The 20,476-nt window shown below is 47.4% G+C and overlaps 1 protein-coding gene and 2 long non-coding RNA genes across 5 annotated transcripts in view; 2 read left to right on the forward strand and 1 right to left on the reverse strand.

Moving 5' to 3' along the window:
• Positions 1–20,476, forward strand: part of LOC308579490 — a 76,416-nt gene that overhangs the window by 34,720 nt on the left and 21,220 nt on the right. The window lies entirely within an intron of this gene.
• The window catches only part of LOC308579479 (uncharacterized protein), a 67,032-nt gene that overhangs the window by 32,325 nt on the left and 14,231 nt on the right, over positions 1–20,476 (reverse strand). The window contains exons 4-6 of one of the 3 annotated variants that reach the window (XM_081214029.1): positions 11,334–11,416; positions 7,731–7,857; positions 3,269–3,539 (exon numbers count right to left, since the gene is read on the reverse strand). In XM_081214029.1, the coding sequence (XP_081070155.1) occupies positions 3,269–3,539; positions 7,731–7,857; positions 11,334–11,416 (481 nt within the window). Of the gene's footprint in view, positions 1–3,268; positions 3,540–7,730; positions 7,858–11,333; positions 11,417–13,809; positions 13,867–20,476 lie in introns of those variants that run through there. The other 2 variants (XM_081214033.1, XM_081214031.1) reach the window with 2 other exon arrangements.
• Positions 14,081–20,253, forward strand: LOC308579496. Its single transcript, XR_014004506.1, has 3 exons — positions 14,081–14,369; positions 16,859–17,108; positions 19,078–20,253. It is a non-coding gene; the product is annotated as an uncharacterized lncRNA (long non-coding RNA).

Consider the following 20,476-nt stretch of genomic DNA (forward strand, 5'->3'; position numbering starts at 1 on the left):
AACTGAAAAGACTCAACTTAGGAACTACCGTCCCATCTCACTCCTAAATGTGGATTACAAAATATTTGCAGACATTTTGGCAAGTAGATTGAAAAAGGTTTTAAATGAAGTAATTCATAAGGACCAAGCAGGCTTTCTCCCTGGTAGGCATTTGTTTGACAATACTAGGAATATCATAGATATTCTGGAACTTTTGCAAACAGATATCAACACTAAAGCAGTGTTAATTTTTATTGACGCAGAGAAGGCCTTTGACAACATTTCTTGGAAATTTATGAAGAAAAACTTGGAAGGGATGGGAGTGGGACGGGGGTTTGAAAATGGCATAGAAGCAATTTATTCAGAACAAAAAGCTAAGTTGATAGTGAACAATGTGGTGACAGAAGAGTTCCATATTGAAAAAGGAACACGCCAGGGGTGCCCCCTATCCCCCCTATTATTTATATCAGTCCTGGAGGTGCTGCTGAACATGATTAGGAGGGACCGGCAAATACAAGGGATACAGTTCGGAGTGAAACAATATAAACTGAAAGCATTCGCAGATGACTTAGTTTTAACATTACAGGAGCCAGAATCTAGTACAAAAAGTTTTAGAATTTAAAAAGAATAAATGAGGATATTGACAAGCTGGAACATGTGCAAAGGAAGGAGATTCATGTCTTTTATCTAATTTGGAAACCACATGACCCAGTGCTGCCGACTTGAATAAAATATTGGTGGGGAGCCAGGTAAGGCCCGCCTTGCACAATCAATCACATGATGCATGCACGCCATTTGAATGGCAATGCCTATAATGGCAACAACTTTTAAAAAAAGTAATACTTTGAGCCCATAGTTCAATTTCCCAGCAGCTCCCCTTGCCCCGGAGACACTTCTAGCATTCCATCTCCTCTACCTGTGGCATTGTTCAGCAGTGGGGAAAGTGACCTCTTCACACCGGATGCCCATTTGGTATGGCCCTTTCCAGGTTTTTTCCTGCCCCTTGTGTTTGTCTTTCATTTGTTCTCCTTTGTGTGTTGCCAGTAGACGCCACAATTCTGTGGGTACTCTAGGTGGCGCAGAAAGCACCTAGAAGCTCCCTAGAGGTTGAAGTGCCAATCAAACTTCTGTTTTGGGCTCTTTAAATTCCAATTAGCAGTACTGGGGGGGGGGTTCAGATTCTGGGGCAGTCCTTTTGTCCAGCAGAGGGTGTCACAGAGCCAGCCTACTTTCCCTTTAAAGCAAACTTGGGTCTCCAACTGGTTTTGGACTACGGCTCCCATCATCCCTAGCTAGCAGGACCAATAGGGAGGGATGATGGGAGCTGTAGTCCGGGAGCTGCTGGGGACCCAAGGTTGGGAAAGCCTCTTTTAAAGAAACTTTTGCGTTTTGCCCAGAAAGATGGGACCTGTCCACGTTTGTATTTTGTCTCTTGTATTTTGTTTTCCTCATGACCTTTGTGAGTTTATTTTTTAATTTTTTAAGAGAAGGATAAAAGGTTGTGTTTGGGGGAAAAAACACACCAAAAACTGGGGGGTGGCTTCCTCAAATATTTTATTGGGGGATGGGCCAAAGACCCCTAGGCCTTTAAGAGTTGGCGCCTATTCCCTATACCCACAGGTCTCAGGATGGTTACAACATAAAAACAAAACGTAAAAACACAAAACATCACATGTTAAAAGGGCATTAGATGTACTTATTTAATTATTTATTAATGTTCTTATGTTACATCGGTAAACATGATCATGTTACATTACAAGGTTTATTATACTATAATTTTCAACATGTATACAAAGTTGACATGCTAGAAGGAAAAAAAAAACAAGGACAAAAAATTATTCCAAAATCATATATGTACCAACACTTTGGACTTCCTGTCTATCCCGTTGTATATTCCTTTTTCACAAATGAATGTATTCTTATTATTGTATATTTCTTTACATTTTTTCCTAATACATTCCTATATCAATATGTACCCTTGGTCTTATTTCTCAACTCTTTCCAACGTCAATTGAATGCTAGCATAGATAGTGAACCTTTACTGTATTTTTGAATATAGATCTATCCCACTTTTAAATAATTTTTTGTTTTGAATTGCCTCTCAGGCTATTTGTCAACTGCACCATTTCAGCAAATTCTTGTAGCTTATTATGCCAGTCCGTTATTGTCTACCTTCCACCCCTTTCCCACCCAAGTCTGAGCTGTGGCTGTTGCATATAGGAATACCTCTCTAAAGGCATTTGGGATGTCCCTGCCAACAATACTTAACAGAAATCCCTCTGGTCTTTTTAGAAAGGTTATTCCAAACACTTTTTTTAACTCATCATAAATTAAGGCCCATAATACTTTGATCTTCATACACGTCAATTAGCCAAAGCCTGGATTCTAAAGCTGTATAATGGTTTTTCCCACCTTTGTATGAATCCTTTGATGGGTAGTGAGACAGAAGGCATGAGTGAAGCTCTTTCCACATTCCACACACTGATAGGGTTTCAACCCTGTATGAATTCTTTGATGGGAAGTGAAATGGTGGCTGTGACTGAAGCTCTTTCCACATTCCACACACTGATAGGGTTTGTCTCCTGTATGAATTCTTTGATGGGAAGTGAGATGAGAGCTCTGACTGAAGCTCTTTCCACATTCCACACACTGATAAGGTTTCTCCCCTGTATGAATCCTTTGATGGGTAGTGAGACAGAAGGCATGAGTGAAGCTCTTTCCACATTCCACACACTGATAGGGTTTGTCTCCTGTATGAATTCTTTGATGGGAAGTGAGATGGGAGCTCTGACTGAAGCTCTTTCCACATTTCATGCACTGATAAGGTTTCTCCCCTGTATGAATCCTTTGATGGGAGGTGAGAGAGGAGCAATCAGTGAAGCTCTTTCCACATTCCACACACTGACAGGGTTTCTCCCCTGTATGAATTCTTTGATGGGAAGTGAGATGGGAGCTCTGACTGAAGCTCTTTCCACATTTCATGCACTGATAAGGTTTCTCCCCTGTATGAATCCTTTGATGGGAGGTGAGAGAGGAGCTATCAGTGAAGCTCTTTCCACATTCCACACACTGATAGGGTTTCTCCCCTGTATGAATTCTTTGATGGGAAGTGAGATGGGAGCTCTGACTGAAGCTCTTTCCACATTTCATGCACTGATAAGGTTTCTCCCCTGTATGAAGTCTTTGATGGGAAGTGAGATTGTGGCTGTTACTGAAGCTCTTTCCACATTCCACACACTGATAGGGTTTCTCCCCTGTATGAATTCTTTGATGGGAAGTGAGACTGTACTTCTTACTGAAGCTCTTTCCACATTCCACACACTGATAGGGTTTCTCCCCTGTATGAATTCTTTGATGGGAAGCAAGATTCTGGCTGTGACTGAAGCTTTTTCCACATTCCATGCACTGATAGAGTTTATTTCCAATAAGATTTTGTTGATGGTAAGTGTAATGGGAGCTCTCACTGCAGCTTTCTCCACACTCCAAATTTTTACGTGGCTTCTCCTCTCTGGGGATTTTTTCACGGTCACCTTTGTTCTCGATTTCCGATTCATCAGAATCTGCAATGGAGACAAAAAGGGATTAGAGGCTCCGGAATAAATGGAGAAGAACTGAAGGGTGTTGTGTCGTATGACAAAGACACATGAGAGCAGAAGCAGGAAACAGGCTGGGAGGTGCTGGGACTGCACAATCATTTGGGTCTACTAAAGTCATTCAGGCCTAACTGCTAACTGTTGAGTCACTCTGACATGTGACTTGGCAGCCATTTTCTCTCTGTGTTCTCTGTATGATTTCAGTCAGAGTAAGTCTGCCTCAGTTGTGAGCAGAGTCAGTATGTAATCTCAGTCAAACTGTTTGGAACCATGTTTTTTTTTTAAAGTTAATTTTAACTCAGTAAAGCTCTTATTCTTTCACATAAGAACTCTGCATTATTAATTTGCACTGCGCGTCAAATTGAGTATGTGTTCATTACCTGTGTTGTTAACCAACATATTTATTATTGGATTCTGATGAATTGTTGAATGTTGCTTTCTTTGATACACAGTAGTGATCAAAATCCCCTTCATAGATCACTGCCTTGCCATGGCGAAGGGACTTGAATAACTCAGAGAAGCTATGCAAAGAAATAGAGGAAAACAATAGAATGGGAAAAAGCAGAGATCTGTTCAAGAAAATTGGAGATATGAAAGGAACACTTTGTACACAGATTACCATAATAAAGGACAAAAGTGGTAAGGACCTAACAGAAGCAGAAGACATCAAGAAGAGCTGGCAAGAATACACAGATGAATTATACTAGAAAGATATGGATGTCTCATACACCCCAGGTAGTGTGGTTGCTGACCTTGAGCCAGACATCCTGGAGAGTGAAGTCAAATGGGCCTTAGAAAGCACTGCTAATAACAAGGCCAGTGGAAGTGATGATATTCCAGCTGAATTATTTAAAATTTTAAAAGATGATACTGTTAAGGTGCTACACTCAATATGCCAGCAAGTTTGGAAAACTCAGCAGTGGCCAGAAGATTGGAGAAGATCAGTCTACATCCCAATCCCAAAGAAGGGCAGTGCCAAAGAATGCTCCAACTACTGCACAATTGCACTCAAATCACATAAGCAAGGTTATGCTTAAAATTCTATAAGGCAGGCTTAAGCACTATGTGGACCGAGAACTCCCAGAAGTGCAAGCTGGATTTCGAAGGGGCAGAGGAACCAGAGACCAAATTGCAAACATGCGCTGGATTATGGAGAAAGCTAGAGTTCTAGAAAGACATCTACTTCTGCCTCATTTACTATGCAAAAGCCTTTGACTGTGTCGACCACAGCAAACTATGGCAAGTTCTTAAAGAAATGGGAGTGCCTGATCTTTTCATCTGTCTCCTGAGAAATCTCTATGTCGGACAAGAAGCTACAGTTAGAACTGGATATGGAACAACTGATTGGTTCAAAATTGGGAAAGGAGTACGGCAAGGCTGCATACTGTCTCCCTGCTTATTTAACTTATATGCAGAATTCATCATGCGAAAGGCTGGGCTGGATGAATCCTAAAGCAAAATTAAGATTGCCGGAAGAAATATCAGATATGCAGATGACACAACCTTGAGGGCAGAAAGTGAGGAGGAATTAAAGAACCTTTTAATGAGGGTGAAAGAGGAGAGTGCAAAATATGGTCTGAAGCTCAACATCAAAAAAAGGAAGATCATGGCCACTGGGCCCATCACCTCCTGGCAAATAGAAGGGGAAGAAATGGAGGCAGTGAGAGATTTTATTTCCTTGGGCTCCATGATCACTGCAGATGTTGACAGCAGTCACGAAATTTAAAGACGCCTGCTTTTTGAGAGAAAAGCAATGACCAACTTAGATAGTATCTTTAAAAGCAGAGACATCACCTTGCCAACAAAGGTCCATATAGTTAAAGCTCTGGTTTTCCCAGTAGTGATGAATGCAAATGAGCGCTGTAGCATAAAGAAGGCTTATCACCAAAGAATGGATGCTTTTGAATTATGTTGCTAGAGGAGACTCTTGAGAGTCCCATGGACTGCAAGAAGATCAAACCTATCCAATCTTAAGGAAATCAGCCCTGAGTGCTCACTGGAAGGACAGACCCTGAAGCTGAGGCTCCAATACTTTGGCCACCTCATGAGAAGAGAAGACTCCCTGGAAAAGACCCTGATGTTGGGAAAGATGGAGGGCACAAGGAGAAGGGGATGACAGAGGACAAGATGGTTGGACAGTGTTCTCGAAGCTACGAGCATGAGTTTGAGCAAACTGCGGGAGGCAGTGGAAGACAGGAGTGCCTGGCGTGCTCTGGTCCCTGGGATCACGAAGAGTCGGACACGACTAAGCGATTAAACAACAACAACAGTGGCCAAAACTGTGGAAGCCTTTTGGGAAAAAAGTGTATTTCAGAGGTTTGATGGCTCATAAACCCACTTCTTTTAGAGTAATATTATAAAGTTATTTATCAGTGGGAAGATAATTTAATCAAGAATGCAATCCAAGAAAGTTTGTTCAATTATTCTATCAAACATTATAGCCAAATAAGCAGAAAAAGGAAGCACAACATGCTTAGGTTGACTTTTGTCAGTGTGTTACGTGATTGCTAACAAGTTGGTTGGTTTAAAACGGCATTTCCGTGCGCTGCTCTGGTTCGCCAGAAGAGGATTGGTCATGCTGACCACATGACCTGGAAGCTGTACGCCGGCTCCCTTGGCCAATAAAGCGAGATGAGTGCCACAACCCAAGAGTCGTTCACCACTGGACTTAGCAGTCAGGGGTCCCTTTAACTTTAAACGCCCCCCAAATACTTAAATGAAATGCTTGAGCCCAAACTGAAGCGTTCCGCAGGTGATCTTTTCCCAGATACTGAAGCATATTTATTTATTTCAACAGGATTCAGCTCCATGACCTGTTGCTGCTGTGTGCAAACGGTGCTTTCAAGATGATCCCATTCCACTCCCGGAATGGCCTGGGAATAGCCCAAACGTTAATCCAATCGGAAATCTATGCAGCTGATGAAAGAAACTTGTTAATCAGAGGCAACCCAGCAATAAAGCCCAATCAACAGAGGCAATAATTCAGTCTTGGTTTGACATTCTTACAGCTGCAGAACTAAAAACTTGGTTCACTTCATGGGAAGGCATTGTAAGGCCGTAATGAAAGCTAAAGGTAACCAAAGGTTTCACGTTTTTTTCTTTATGATTGCTGTTCTAATAAATACTCCTTCATAAAAGTCATTGCATTACATTCTGACTCCCTCGGCAATCTTCGCGGAGCTCTGGCCCAATGGTTGCCAGGGGCTTGAATTAATTAATTTTATAATGAATGATTTTAGAGTGTTGTTTATGCTGTACTTTTGTACTTTTGTATTGTTGTTAGCCGCCCTGAGCGGCTGGGGAGGGCAGGATATAAATAAAATTATTATTCTTCATTAAATTATCTTTCCATTGCTATATAATTTTATGGTATTACTCCACACAAAAGTGGTGTTATGAGCCATCAAACCTCAGAAATACACTTTTCACAAAAGGTTTCCACAATTTCGGCCACTAGTATAAGTTGTTCATTTTAAAATTAATTTTCTTTTTATATGGAATCAGATTATTATTATTTATGTTTCATGATGATATATGTGTTGGACGCCGCCCAGAGTGGCTGGGGCAACCCAGCCAGATGGGCAGGGTAGAAATAAAAATTATTATTATTATTATTATTATTATTATTATTATTATTATTATTATTATTATTACAGTGGTACCTCGATTTAAGAATTGTCCTGTTCTGGAAAAGATTAAGTTTGTAAACCGAGGTACCACTGTATGATCATCATCATCATCATCATCACTGCTACTACTACCTGAGATTCCATAAGCCCAGCTCTTCTCTGGGATGGGTTTTGTTTGGCCCAGTCATGGCATCCCCTCAATCTCCAATGTCAGTCGTCTCTTTGGTCAACCCAAGACTGACAGGAGCAAAAACAAAAACCTGAAGCTACTTATCTTTCCTAACAATTCTGAAGCTGACATTGAAGATGGCCTGGGAAGTTGAGACCAGCCCAATTGTGGTAGTAAAAGGAATAATTTGAGGAAAATTGTTCAAAGAAAAAAGTGTAATTTACTCTTTATTGTGAGGGTGTTAGGTTCCCAGGTGTTATAGGGGGCGCTGTTGAGCTCTGTAAAAATATATGAGGTTGGTCCCATAGAGGTATTTTTTGAATTTCCAGGCAGATATGACGATCCCACAGGGAGCCTTACCAAGAGAGGCCACGGTCCCACAATTCTCCTCCATGACGTCCTTATGCAGAGCTCTCTGGTCAGGATCCAGCAACGCCCACTCCTCGTCCGTGAAACGAACAGCAACATCTTCAAAGCACACTGGACCCTAAAAGAAAAAGGGAAATGTCCTCCTGAGACAGCAGAAATATGATCTGCTCCACAATGCTCTGTTGTTTCCTTCCTGTTAATTGTAGTGTTGTTTCAATAGGGTTGCTTTGCTGCACATTTTAATTATGGGTGCTTATTTTATTCTGCATTTTAATTATGGGTATTTGTCTTTGTGGGCGGCTTCCAACAAAACACTAAAATACAATAATCTATTAAACATTAAAAGCTTCCCTAAACAGGGCTGCCTTTAGATGTCTTCTAAAAGTTTGGTAGTTATTTTTCTCTTTGACATCTGGTGGGAGGTCGTTCCACAGGGCGGGTGCCACTACCGACAAGGCCCTCTGCCTGGTTCCCTGTAACTTGGCTTCTTGCTGCGAGGGAACCGCCAGAAGGCCCTCAGCACTGGACCTCAGTGTCTCGGCAGAACGATGACGCTCCTTCACGTATACTGGACCGAGGCCATTTAGGGCTTTAAAGGTCAGCACCAACACTTTGAATTGTGCTCGGAAACGTACTGGGAGCCAGTGTAGGTCTTTCAAGACCGGTGTTATATGGTCTCAACGGTCGCTCCCAGTCACCAGTCTAGCTGCCGCATTTTGGATTAGTTGTAGTTTCCGGGTCACCTTCAAAAGTAGCCCCACATAGAGCGCATTGCAGTAGTCCAAGAGAGAGATAACCAGAGCATGCACCACTCTGGTGAGCCAGTCTGCGGGCAGGTAGGGTCTCAGCCTGCATAACAGATGGAGCTGATAAACAGCTGCCCTGGACACACAATTGACTTGTGCCTCCATGGACAGCTGTGAGTCCAGAATGACTCCCAGGCTGCACACCTGGTCCTTCAGGGGCACAGTTACCCCATTCAGGACCAGGGAGTCCCCCACACCTGCCCACCTCCTGTCCCCCCAAAATCCTGTCTTATCAGGATTCAATCTCAATCTGTTAGCCGCCATCCATCCTCCAACAGCTTCCAGACACTCACACAGGACTTTCACCTCCTTCACTGGTTTGAAAGAGAGGTACAGCTGGGTATCATCCGCATACTGATGAGCACCCAGCCCAAACCCCCTGATCATCTCTCCCAGCGGCTGCATGTAGATGTTGAAAAGCATGGGGGAGAGGACAGAACCCTGAGGCACCCCACAAGTGAGAGCCCAGGGGTCTGAACACTCATCCCCCACCACCACTTTCTGAATACGGCCCAGGAGGAAGGAGCGGAACCACTGTATGACAGTGCCCCCAGCTCCCAGCCCCTCAAGATGGTCCAGAAGTATGTTATGGTTGTTCAGCAACCACTCGCTCGATCACCTTGCCCAAGAATGGAAGATTTGAGACTGCGCGATAGGTAGCCATATTGGCAGCATCTAAAGATGGCTTTTAAATAAGCTGTTTGATAACCGCCTCTTTCAGAGGGTCCGGGAAGGCTCCCTCACAGAGAGAAGCATTCACCACCTCGCAAAGCCCATCGCCCAACCTTTCCCGGCTAGCTTTTATAAGCCAGGATGGGCAAGGATCAAGGAGGCAGGTGGTTGGTTTCACTCGTCCAAGCAGCCTGTCCACATCCTCGGAGGTAACAGATTGGAATTGATCCCACGCAACTTGACTAGACAGGACACTAGCACTCTCCCGCCCCGGCCCTGCTCCCACGGTGGAGTCTACCTCTTCCTGAATCTGAGCGACTTTGTCTGCAAAAAACTTTGCAAAATCATTGCAGGAGATCATGTGGCCCATACTGGGCTCCGTTGTAGCAGGTGGTACCGCTAAATTGCAAACCACCTGAAAAAGTCTCCTGCTGCTGTTTTCTGCAGATGCAGAAAGTCTTCTTTGCTGTCGCTACCACCACATGGTAGGCTTGACATTGAACCCTAACCCGTGTCCGGTCAGCTTCAGAATGAGTTATCCGCCACCGGCGCTTTAGCCATCTCAGCGATTGTTTCATTGCCCTCAGATCCATGGAAAACCAAGGGGCTGAGTGGGCTCCATGCAATCGAAGAAGGCCCATCTGCTTCAGCCAACCAAGTCTCTGTTACACATGCCAGGTCAAGTCCTCCATCCATGATCAAGTCATGGATGGCAGTGGTTTTATGAATCATTGACCTGGCATTGAACAGCAGCACCTTCAGGTCATGTGGGTATCCCTTGCTGATTCTAGTATCCGTCCAGTCAGGACCAGACCCGGAGGCAGGGATAGTCCTCAAACAACGACTAAAACAGCCTCCTCTGTAATGACATGGTCTGGACTTGACGTACCTCCTCCTCCTACCCATGATCACTGAGTTCGGTTGTCCCAGTGCATCCCCCCCCCCCTTGGAACATGCCCCAGCTATTTTGTGGGCTGGGACCCACTACCTGGCAGCCCTGACCCCTCCCCTTAAGAAATAAAACCCTTATATATGAAAAAATCTAATTCCTGAACCCAACCAAACATCCATGCCACCCCCCCAAAAAAAGTAATCAAAAGGGAAAAAAGAAAATTATAAAAACAATTTTAAAAGAACATTGCGTCCTCCTCGCCAGCAGCAGCAGCAGCAGCAGCAGCAGCAACCGTCCTTATGAGGCCTGCCAGGCCCCGCCCTGGGCCAGGTGGTGAGTGACAGGAGCAGGGCCCTCAGGCACTCACGCAGGGGAGTTGTTTCAACAGGACTGCTTTGCTGGATATTTTAATTCTGGATGCTTATTTTATTCTAAGTTTTATTTATGGGTATTCGTCTTTGTGCAAATACGTGGTTCTCCACCTTGTGTTTTCCAAGTCATTCTGCCTATGCAAGCATTCCAGTTTGCCTGATGGAAGGGTCCACTTTCTCCTCCTGAGCTGTTCTGGGGAGTTCCCTACCAATGCCCTAGAGCCAAAACCCAGGTGTTCATGGGGGCATGGAGAGGGGGAGGAATGGGGGACAAGTCCCATTTTGCAGCCAATGGGGCTGGTTAGGTGAATCCAGGCCACTATTTGTTCTCATTTGTCCACTGCTTAGAAACCGATTTTAGCATTCAGTGATCAATCTGGAAATAAAATAAGCCTATTTTGGATGTCCAATTGTCTTGGATGATTTAGCAGAGATTCCTGCATTGCAGGGGGTCTCCTGGCTCTGAGAGACAAGCAGGGAGGGTGGCTTCTGGCAAAAGGAGAGGGAGCCACCGGTGGCTCTTCCTTATCCTGACTCACCTCTGCCTCCCGACCTTCCTCTTCCACTCGCCTCCTTCCTCTTCTGCCTCTGATTCTGCACTGCATTCTTCCACAGAGTCTCCCAGCTCACTAAGCTCTGTTTCCCCTTCAGCTTCTGACACCTCCTCTTCCCAGGCTTCTCCCTCTTGCCCCTCTGACCACTCATCCTTCCTCCACCTCCACTCCTTCGGCTCTGAGCCGTCTTCCCTTCCTGGTTCCCCGGCTGCTTCCTCCCACCATTCCTCTGTGCCCAACCAGTCCATGAGATTGCTCCATCCCTCAGCCTCTGTCCCCACAAGGCAGCTTCCCCTGACCTGATCTGGTTCCACAGCCGCTGCTTCACTTCTGCCCCCATGAAAAGACGGATCAGGAAGTCTTGCCGGCATCATTCTGTCACCTGCAAGAGAAAAACGGTGATCAGGACGCCTGGAGTGCCTGCTTCTCTCACAGGTGAAACAGGGCATCTCTTACTACAGATGGGCCTTTGAGAAAGCCTTACCTACTGAGATCATTTGGACGTTTGTGCCCATTTCATATGTTTGTGGTGCAGAAATACATCGCCCCTCCTCTGGACCCTTGTTCCCAACTGTCTCCCCACAAAACAAGATAACAACTCACAGATGAGTTGGAAAACCAACAGAATGAGACCAAATGGGGAAAAACCACCTTCCTCCTTACCCAGTGGCCTCTCTCTGGTGTCCAACGGAGGCCTCTCTGCCTCACAGGAATCCAGGTCCATTTCTGCAAAGAGATCCTTTCCCTGAAAAAGAAACAAGGATTCAAAACAGAGAATGGTATCTGAAGAAGTGTGCATGCACACGAAAGCTCATACCAAGAACTAACTTATTTGGTCTTTAAGGTGCTACTGGAAGGAATTTTTTTATTTTGACTATGGCAGACCAACACGGCTACCTATCTGTAAGAGAATGGTGAGAAATACTAGAAAGAGAATGACAAAGACTTGAAGGGTGTGAGATCTCATTCCATAAATGCTTTCCAAGAAAACAGATGGGACAGCAGCAGACCATTATGGGATGTTCTCTGTCCTGTTTGGAGCCCCTTGGGAGTATCCAGAGGGAAGTCTCTCTCACCTGCTTTCTCTCCTCTGCCTGACTCAGGAGGAAACCTTCGGCCAGGGCCACCGCCTGGGAACTGGTCTCCGCTCCGCATTCCCTCACCCAGCTCTCCATCTCTGGGGGAAGGACAGCCAGGAACTGCTCCAAGATCACCAGGTCCTGCATCTCAGCTTTCGTGTGCCTTTCTGGCTTCAGCCACTGATGGTCAAGGTGGTAGAGTCGGCTGCAAACCTCTCGGGGTCCTTTGGCCTCCTGGCAGAAGAACTGCCTCAACTGCTGGCTCTGCACCTCTGAACGGATGGTTTCCTCCTCACCCAGAATCTTCTGCACTGGGTTTTCCCAAAATCCCCCACTGCTCCCAGTTTGGCAGGCATGGCCTCTTCCTGCTTCGGGGCCAGTTGAGTCTCGCTCATCCATCTGTGCTCTCAGGAAGCCTCTGAGAGATCGGAAGGAACCCTTTGGTCTTCTGCCAAGTTCTGCCCTTCTAAATGAGAAGCTCTAGCAAATCCTACAAAGCAAATACATTGTTCTGTTACAGAATTTGTAGGCCGGGGGGGGGGGGCGAGGTAGGATGGTTCCCTGAGCAAGCATGGATGAGTCTTGCTGGGAACCAGGGCAGGACTGCACCAGATCCCAGACCGTGAGCTATCTTTTTGAAAAGAAAGAGCAGGAAGAGGAGAAGAAATAAGTCTCTCGCCTTCCAGCAATGCAAAATGTGGAGGCAACTGAAGGGATTTCTGGGATGTTAATCAACCTGGTTTCTGCTGCCTTCCAGTCAATGCATGAAGTCAGAACCAACAGACAAGAGACTCGTTTGTATCTTAGGAAAAACGGATGCTTGGCTCTAGTGGGGGTCCACACCCGGGGGTCCTCAGGAGTTGCTCCCCCCTCACTCCCCTGCTTCTGTCTCCTTTTCTTGCACTTGGACTCTCTGCCGCTCTCCAGACAGACTCCTGGGGTGGGGTCCCTTTTTCTTTGCTCTGAGGGTCAGGTATGTATCTGGTCAACCCCCTGAGGGCCGTGGGCAGGGCCAAAGACATCTCCCTTGATATTTAGGTGGGTAATTTATTATTATTATTATTATTATTCTGCAAGATAGCTTAACACACACACAGCCATTCATGCCAAGGTCCCAGGAGGCTCAGTGAGTAGCAGCGCCCATTTCCGGCTGCTTTGCCAGCAACAATCCCTTTGGGACAGAGAGGATGTGGTCCTGGGATGCCCTGCTCTGGGTGCGAGGGGATTGCTGCAGTGGCCTCCGTGGGGAGCTTCCCTGGAAGACGACTGGGGAAACTGGTCTGCAATGCAGCAGCCAGACTATGGGCTGGGATCCCTCTCTTTATCCCTGGGCTTTCTCTTCCACCTTAACTTCCTCCCTCCCTGTGGGGTTTTTTTTGGGGGGGGGCTAGTCCACCTCCTCGTCCAGCTTTGGAAAACCACTTGCACATGTTTCCTCTGTCGTGCAATGAGGCTGAGCGATGTCACACAGAGTTAAAGTCCCAGGGACTCCTTTGTTTAAAGAAGGGAGATATTTTCAGACGGGGGGGGGCGGAGGGCCAAGTGAGTTTGGGATCCTCTGATCTCCAGGAAGGAGAGCGTGGCAGACCTGGCCCCTCCCGGATCAGGCCCACCAGGCACCCTCCCCTGCTGCAGCCCTGGGACCCCCCCCCCGTCTCCCCACTGCACCCTCTGGGGGGAGAGAGAGGAGACTCACCAGATCCCAGGAGGGGACAGCGAGGCAGCCCTTGCAGGAGAGACCCCAAAGCAAGGGAAGGACTGGGGAGGGAGGGGCCTTGGCTCTGGAGGACCTGGCCCCCTCTTGCTTCCTGGCCTCTCTAGGAAGGCAGCTCACTTCCCTTTAACCCTTGCCAAGCCGAGTCCCTCCAGCTCAGCCCTCTCTCGCTTGGCAGAACCTCAGATTCTTATTATTTTTTATGGATTTAGGGGGCATCTGCCCCCCTGGCTACGCCAATGCCCAGATATCCTTTTGGGGGTGAGGCTCTTGGCTGGACTCTGAGCATCTCCCTCCCTTGGCCAGAAACCAGAGGAAGAGCTTGCAGGGAAAAGGGCTTTGCAGGAGGCAAGGAAGCTTCTCCTAGAATTCAGGAGTGGAGAGATAGGAGGGGATCCCAGGGTCATCTAGTCCAACCCCCAGCAATGCAGGAATCTCCGCTAAAGCATCCATGGCAGATGGCCGTCCGATCTCTGCTTAGAAACCTCCAAGGAAGGAGAGTCCACCACCTCCCAAGGGAGACCTTTCCCCTGCCAAAATAAGTAATAATGAGTAATAAATTAAATGAGTAAATGAGTAATACTTTCTTAGGCATGCTTTTTATGCTAATATACAAAGTATGCCATTTCCCTTTCCAGAAATGCTTAATTTCTAATTCAATGGACTGAAAATGGATGGTTGTTGTTAATATGTTTAGGGAAGCTTTTAATATTTGATGGACTATTGTATTTTAATATTTTGTTGGAAGCCGCCCTGAGTGGCTGGGGAAACCAGATGGGCAGGGATTATTTATTTATTTATTTATTTATTTATTATTAAAATTGATCAGGTGAGTTTTCTCCTTTCGAAAGAGGCAGGCGGAATCTCCACGATTGCTAATAGCATAACATTGAAAGGCTAGTGAAATATGGGGAGCCCTAGAGCAGTGTTTCCCAAACGTTTTTGGGCAACGGCACACCTGTTAGCCGGAAAAAAATCTCGCGGCACACCACCATTAAAGCCCCGCCCCGTGACGTCAGCGCGCAGCGTCACGCCGGGAGGGACGCACAAAAATGAAAGTTTTTTCCCTCCCCCTTGCCGGGGTGGGAGGAGGCAGCAGAGCGAGGGCAGCTGAGGCGGCGGCGGCTGTTGTGGTGGTGGCGGCGATAGCGGGCGGAGAAGGGGGCGGCGGCGGGAGTTGCTGCTGCTGCTGTTGTTGCTGCTGCTGCCCGGACATGCCGGCCTCCTCCTCCTCCGCTGTCTCGCGATCCTCCCTTTTGTGCGCGCTGCCCCGCCGCTCAGCACCACCACCGCGGAGCCGCCCCCGGCTCGACGCAGATCCTCGCCGCCGCCGCCGCCTCTCACCGCCCGACTCGCCCACCTTCCTCCCACGGCACACCAGCCGATGTCTCACGGCACACTAGTGTGCCGGGGAACACCGGTTGGGAAACACTGCCCTAGAGCATCTGCTTGGCATGCAGAATGTCCCAGGGTCAACCCCTGACATCTCTTGCAATGGCTGGATGAAATCCCTTCCTGAAACTCTGGGGAGCTGTTGCCAGTCAGTGTAGGCCAGGGGTCCTCAAACTATGTCCCACGGGCCGAATCCAGCCCATCAGGGTCGTGAATCTGGCCTGCACGGCCATTTCAGTACCCGCCAAGTTTCCGAGGCTGAAAGCATCTCGCCGCCCGCTCAGTTAGTCCTTGCGTCGTGCTGAGGTAAACGCCACAAGCGTGGTGGCGGCTCTGCTAATGAAAGCCCAGGGTTTTACCCGGGGATGGGGAAGTGTTGTCTTTTGGCTTGAAGAGCGAAGTTGAGGTTGGCGGAGGAAGGCAGACTTGGATCTATTTGGTTTCGTTACGTAGACTTTTACTTTAAATGTGGAAGAAGGAAGTATAGTTCTATTTCTGTGAGTGGCACAGCGGTCTTTCCACTCATGTGGTTTACATGCTCTGAAAGCTGGGATCTGTTTTGATATTTAAATTTTAAAAGGGTGCAGTGGAACCGAATATTGACCATCTTGTTAGCCTGGGGAAGGGGTCAGCATCCTTTTTCAGCCGTGGGCCGGTCCACCGTCCCTCAGACCAAGGAGCGTCTCCACCCCCATCGTCCAGCCTGGACACTGAAGTCCAGCTCCGAGAGCCTTCTGGAGATTCCCTCATTGCGAGAAGCGAGGTTACAGGGAACCAGACAGAGGGCCTTCTTGGTAGTGGCTCCCGCCCTGTGGAACACCCTCCCTTCAGATGTGAAGGAAATAAGCAGCTATCTTCTCTTTAAAAGACATCTGAAGGCAGCCCTGTTCAAGTTTTTAATATTTAACGCTGTCCTATTTTTAACACTCGACTGGGAGCCGCCCACAGTGGCTGGGGAAACTCAGCCAGATGGGCAGGGTATAAATAAATTTATTATTATTATTATTATTATTATTATTATTATTATTATTATTATTATTATTATTTAGGGGGCCAGACTATATGGGGGGGGAATGAATTCCTATGCCCCACAAATAACCCAGAGAGGCATTTTAAATAAAAGGACACATTCTACTCATGTAAAAACACACTGATTCCCGAATTGTCCGCAGGCCGGATTGAGAAGACGATTGGGCCGCATCCAGCCCCCAGGCCTTAGTTTGCCTACCCCTGGCCTGGGGAGCCACATTCTGGTTGAAGGAGACCAGGATTGGCCGCCAAGGCCTGGGGTGTGCCTCCTCCCCTGCAGTAGAAGAAGAAGAGTTTGGATTTGATATCCCGCCTTTCACTCCCTTTAAAGAGTCTCAAAGCGGCTAACATTCTCCTTTCCCTTCCTCCCCCACAACAAACACTCTGTGAGGTTCGTGGGGCTGAGAGACTTCAAGGAAGTGTGACTGGCCCAAGGTCACCCAGCAGCTGCATGTGGAGGAGCGGAGACCCGAACCCGGTTCCCCAGATTAGGAGTCTACTGCTCTTAACCACTACACCACACTGGCTCTCCTGGACTAGCCTTGCCAGGAACAGCCTTTCCAGGTGCTCAGGGAGGGACTCACCTGTCCCCATGTCCTTCTCTTTGCAGATGTGTTGCGGTTGCACATCTCTCCCCCAGGGGTGAGTATTGGAGAGAACCAGAGCAGGTACTCAGACCTGCCCTCCTTGCCCCCCACTATGCTCTCTCGGAGGTGGAGAAGGGACTGACTTTTGCCTTTCAGCTGCTGGAGGAAGATCAGCTGTATTTGCCGGAGGTGATTCACAACTGCCAGGCAGCTCAGCTCAGGGGGCTCCGAACCCTGAAGTGCTCCAAGCAGGAGATGGCCAAAGCCATCCTGGTCAGTGATGGGTGGTGTGGGGGACCCCCATGGGGAAGTGGGGAGGGAGGGGCTTTGGGGAAGGGGTTGTCCGTCTGCCAGAGAGGAGGACCATACTGGCCTAGGTTCACGTATCCTGTTTGAAAGGGGAATCATCTGAGGGACTTCCTGTAAACATCTGGGTCAGGAATGCTGTTCCTGGAATTGACAAACACACAAGATGTAACCGGCTCTGCATTCACATAAACAATACTCTTCTATATATTCTTATCACAATATCAAAGGTTTATCTTGCACATAAACAACACATAAATTGCAATAATATAGACGGAAGTCCCCAATAAATCAGTTCATTCATAAAGACCAAATGTCTGCTAGTTTCTGTTCCACATACAGTGGTACCCCACAAGACGAACGCCTCGCGAGACGAAAAACTCGCAAAACGAAAGGTTTTTTCGTTTTCGAGTTGCCTCGCAAGACAAATTTCCCTATGGGCTTGCTTCGCAAAACGAAGCTTGCCCCGGGGACAGCGGGTCTTCTCTTTTGTAACAAGGGGCGGCGGGGAGAAGCGATCTTCTCCCCGCAGCCCCAGGTCCGGGGGCAGCGGGAAGCGCAGCGCTTCTTCCCCGCTGCCCCCGGACCTCTTTTGAAGCAAGGGTTTGCGGGGAGAAGCGATCTCCCCGCAGCCCCTTGCTTCAAAAGAGGTCCGGGGGCAGCAGGAAGCGCAGCGCTTCTTCCCCGCTGCCCCCGGACCTCTTTTGAAGCAAGGGGCTGCGGGGAGATCGCTTCTCCCGGTGCTCCAAAGCGGGGCGGGGGGGCGGGAACACCTGCCCCAGCCGCCCCACTTCGGAACGCTGCTCCGAAGCAGGGTGGGGGGGCGGGAACGCCAGCCCCAGCCGCCCCGCTTCGGAACGCTGCTCCGAAGCGGCGCGGGGGGGCGGCGGGAACACCTGCCCCAGCCGCCCCGCTTCGGAACGCTGCTCCGAAGCGGGGGGGGCGGGAACACCTGCCCCAGTCGCCCCGTTTCGGAACGCTGCTCCGAAGCGGGGTGGGGGGGAGGGAACACCTGCCCCAGCCGCCCCGCTTCGGAACGCTGCTCCGAAGCGGGGTGGGGGGGAGGGAACACCTGTCCCAGCCGCCCCGTTTCGGAACGCTGCTCCGAAGCGGGGGGGGGAGGGAACACCTGCCCCAGCCGCCCCGCTTCGGAACGCTGCTCCGAAGCGGGGTGGGGGGGAGGGAACACCTTCTGAAGGCAGGCGGGGGGCGAAAGTCTTTGCTCCCCCCTGCCTGCCTGTCCCGGAGGGCTTTTGAAGGCAGGCGGGGGGAGCAAAGACTTTCGCCCCCCGCCCGCCTTCAGAAGAGGTCCAGGACCTCTTCTGAAGGCTGGCGGGGGGCAAAAGTCTTTGTCCCCCCTGCCTGCCTTCCCAGGGGCTTTTAAATCGCCCCGGACAGCGGAGAAGTCCTCCGCTGTCCCGGGGCGATTTTAAAATGCCACCCGCCAGCATTTTAAGATCGCCCGGACAGCGGAGAAGTCCTCCGCTGTCCCGGGGTTTTTTAAAATGCTGGGGGTGGGAAGAAAAGCCCTTGTCCCCCCCCCCCAGCCTTCAGAAGAGGTCCGGGGACAGACTGTCCCCGGACCTGGTCTGAAGGCGGTTTCCCTAGGAACGCATTAATTGATTTTCAATGCATTCCTATGGGAAACCGTGCATCGCAAGATGAAAAACTCACAAGACGAAGAGACTTGCAGAACGAATTAATTTCGTCTTGCGAGGCACCACTGTACGTTCATAAAGTCCAAACTGGAGCCTATTACAGTTCCACAGTCTTGACAAGGATTTCCGGAATAATGCCTTGTTTCGCTCTCATGGGCTTCATCCGTTGTACATATTCTAAGTAATATAAATGAATACAATGTTGTAATTCAACATATTTTAACAAATTAACAAACCTGTGAATGGATAAAGTTTGTTTTACATTTGTTGTTTTAAAGGGCTCACTTAAAGAAGAAAACCTTACAGCTGCTCATTGCTGTCACCTGTAGCTAAAATCAATGCTGCGCCTGTCTATATACATCGTAAGACTTGTTGTTCATGGAAGAAACCACTGTGTTAAAAGTTCTATTATCTTGATGCTTCATATATGGTATGTACTTTTATAGCACAATTGTTTATGTAATTTTAATTTGTTAAATGATCTAGCGGTTGATCCACAACTCTGGTCACTGCTCCCTGAGAAAAGTTCAAGAACTCTGGGCAATGGGTAGATCACTGGCGGGATTTTTATTACTGGGAGTAGATCTCAGTCTCTTGGAAGTTCTGGCATTGTGGCCATTTCAAGGTACAAGCACAACTTTAATTGCCACTCATCTTTTGTTGATATTAACTCATTTTCCAGTATTTTGCTATTAACATCCTAGCCGCTGTTGTTGTGTAAAGAAACACTCTTTTATTTTCATTTGGTATGCTTATTGTTAGAATATCAAATAGGAAAGCTTTGGTTTTCTTTAAAATAAATAGCATTTATTTTATTTTATTTTATTTTACTTTATTTTATTTTCCCTTTGGGGACATGTCCACCACATGTGGAATAAGGTTCCCTCATTTTGTCTGCATCTCCAACACTTATTGCTGATATTTATTTATTTTGACTGATTTGGATGGGGTCAGGTACCATCTAAAAATCAGATAGCATGTGGTGAATTTTAAGTCTTTTCCCATAATTTCCCTCATTTTTCATCTTCATTGGATAGCCACAATCGTGTGCCCATTTCACCATCACCGCCTTCACCTCCTAGTCCTTAAGGTTCCAGTCCAGTAATAATCTGTGTGGTTTTGATAATATCTTTGTATTATTTAATCATATTTTTTTAAAAAAATCCACTGTAGTTCTGTCAAGTCCATTTATTTTTTATCTGGAAAAAATTGTTTAGCTGGTTATCTTTTTTACTTTTGTTTTCCTTTTATTTTATTTTTTTGTATTTTTAGCATATAATAACAGTCGTAATTATATGGAAATGTGATAATAATATTGAAATGAATAAAATGCTTAACTCGCCAATATTTTTATTGTTTTCTGCTTCCCAAGAAAACTCAAGGAGATTCTCCCCTTTTTGGCTTTTACCTCTTACCTTTATAACTGTGTCTTTAAGTCCCAAAAGTCCTGACTCCCCCCCCCCCCCTGCTTACAGGATATCCCTTCTACAGATGTCAACGCAGACCCAACGATGGAATTACTCGTGACCACAAGACTATTTATTACCTGCAGCAACAACAAAAGACACCAGAGTGGCCACAGCTATCTCTTTCCAAAGGATATAGACAGACAGGGAGGGGGCTGACAAAGGGGGGGGGGAGTTAAATTGCAAGCACATTCTCTCACCTTTTAAACCT

This window comes from Podarcis bocagei, assembly GCF_964188305.1.
Source record: "Podarcis bocagei genome assembly, contig: HAP1_SCAFFOLD_44, whole genome shotgun sequence".
In the NCBI taxonomy this organism is placed as follows: domain Eukaryota; kingdom Metazoa; phylum Chordata; class Lepidosauria; order Squamata; family Lacertidae; genus Podarcis; species Podarcis bocagei.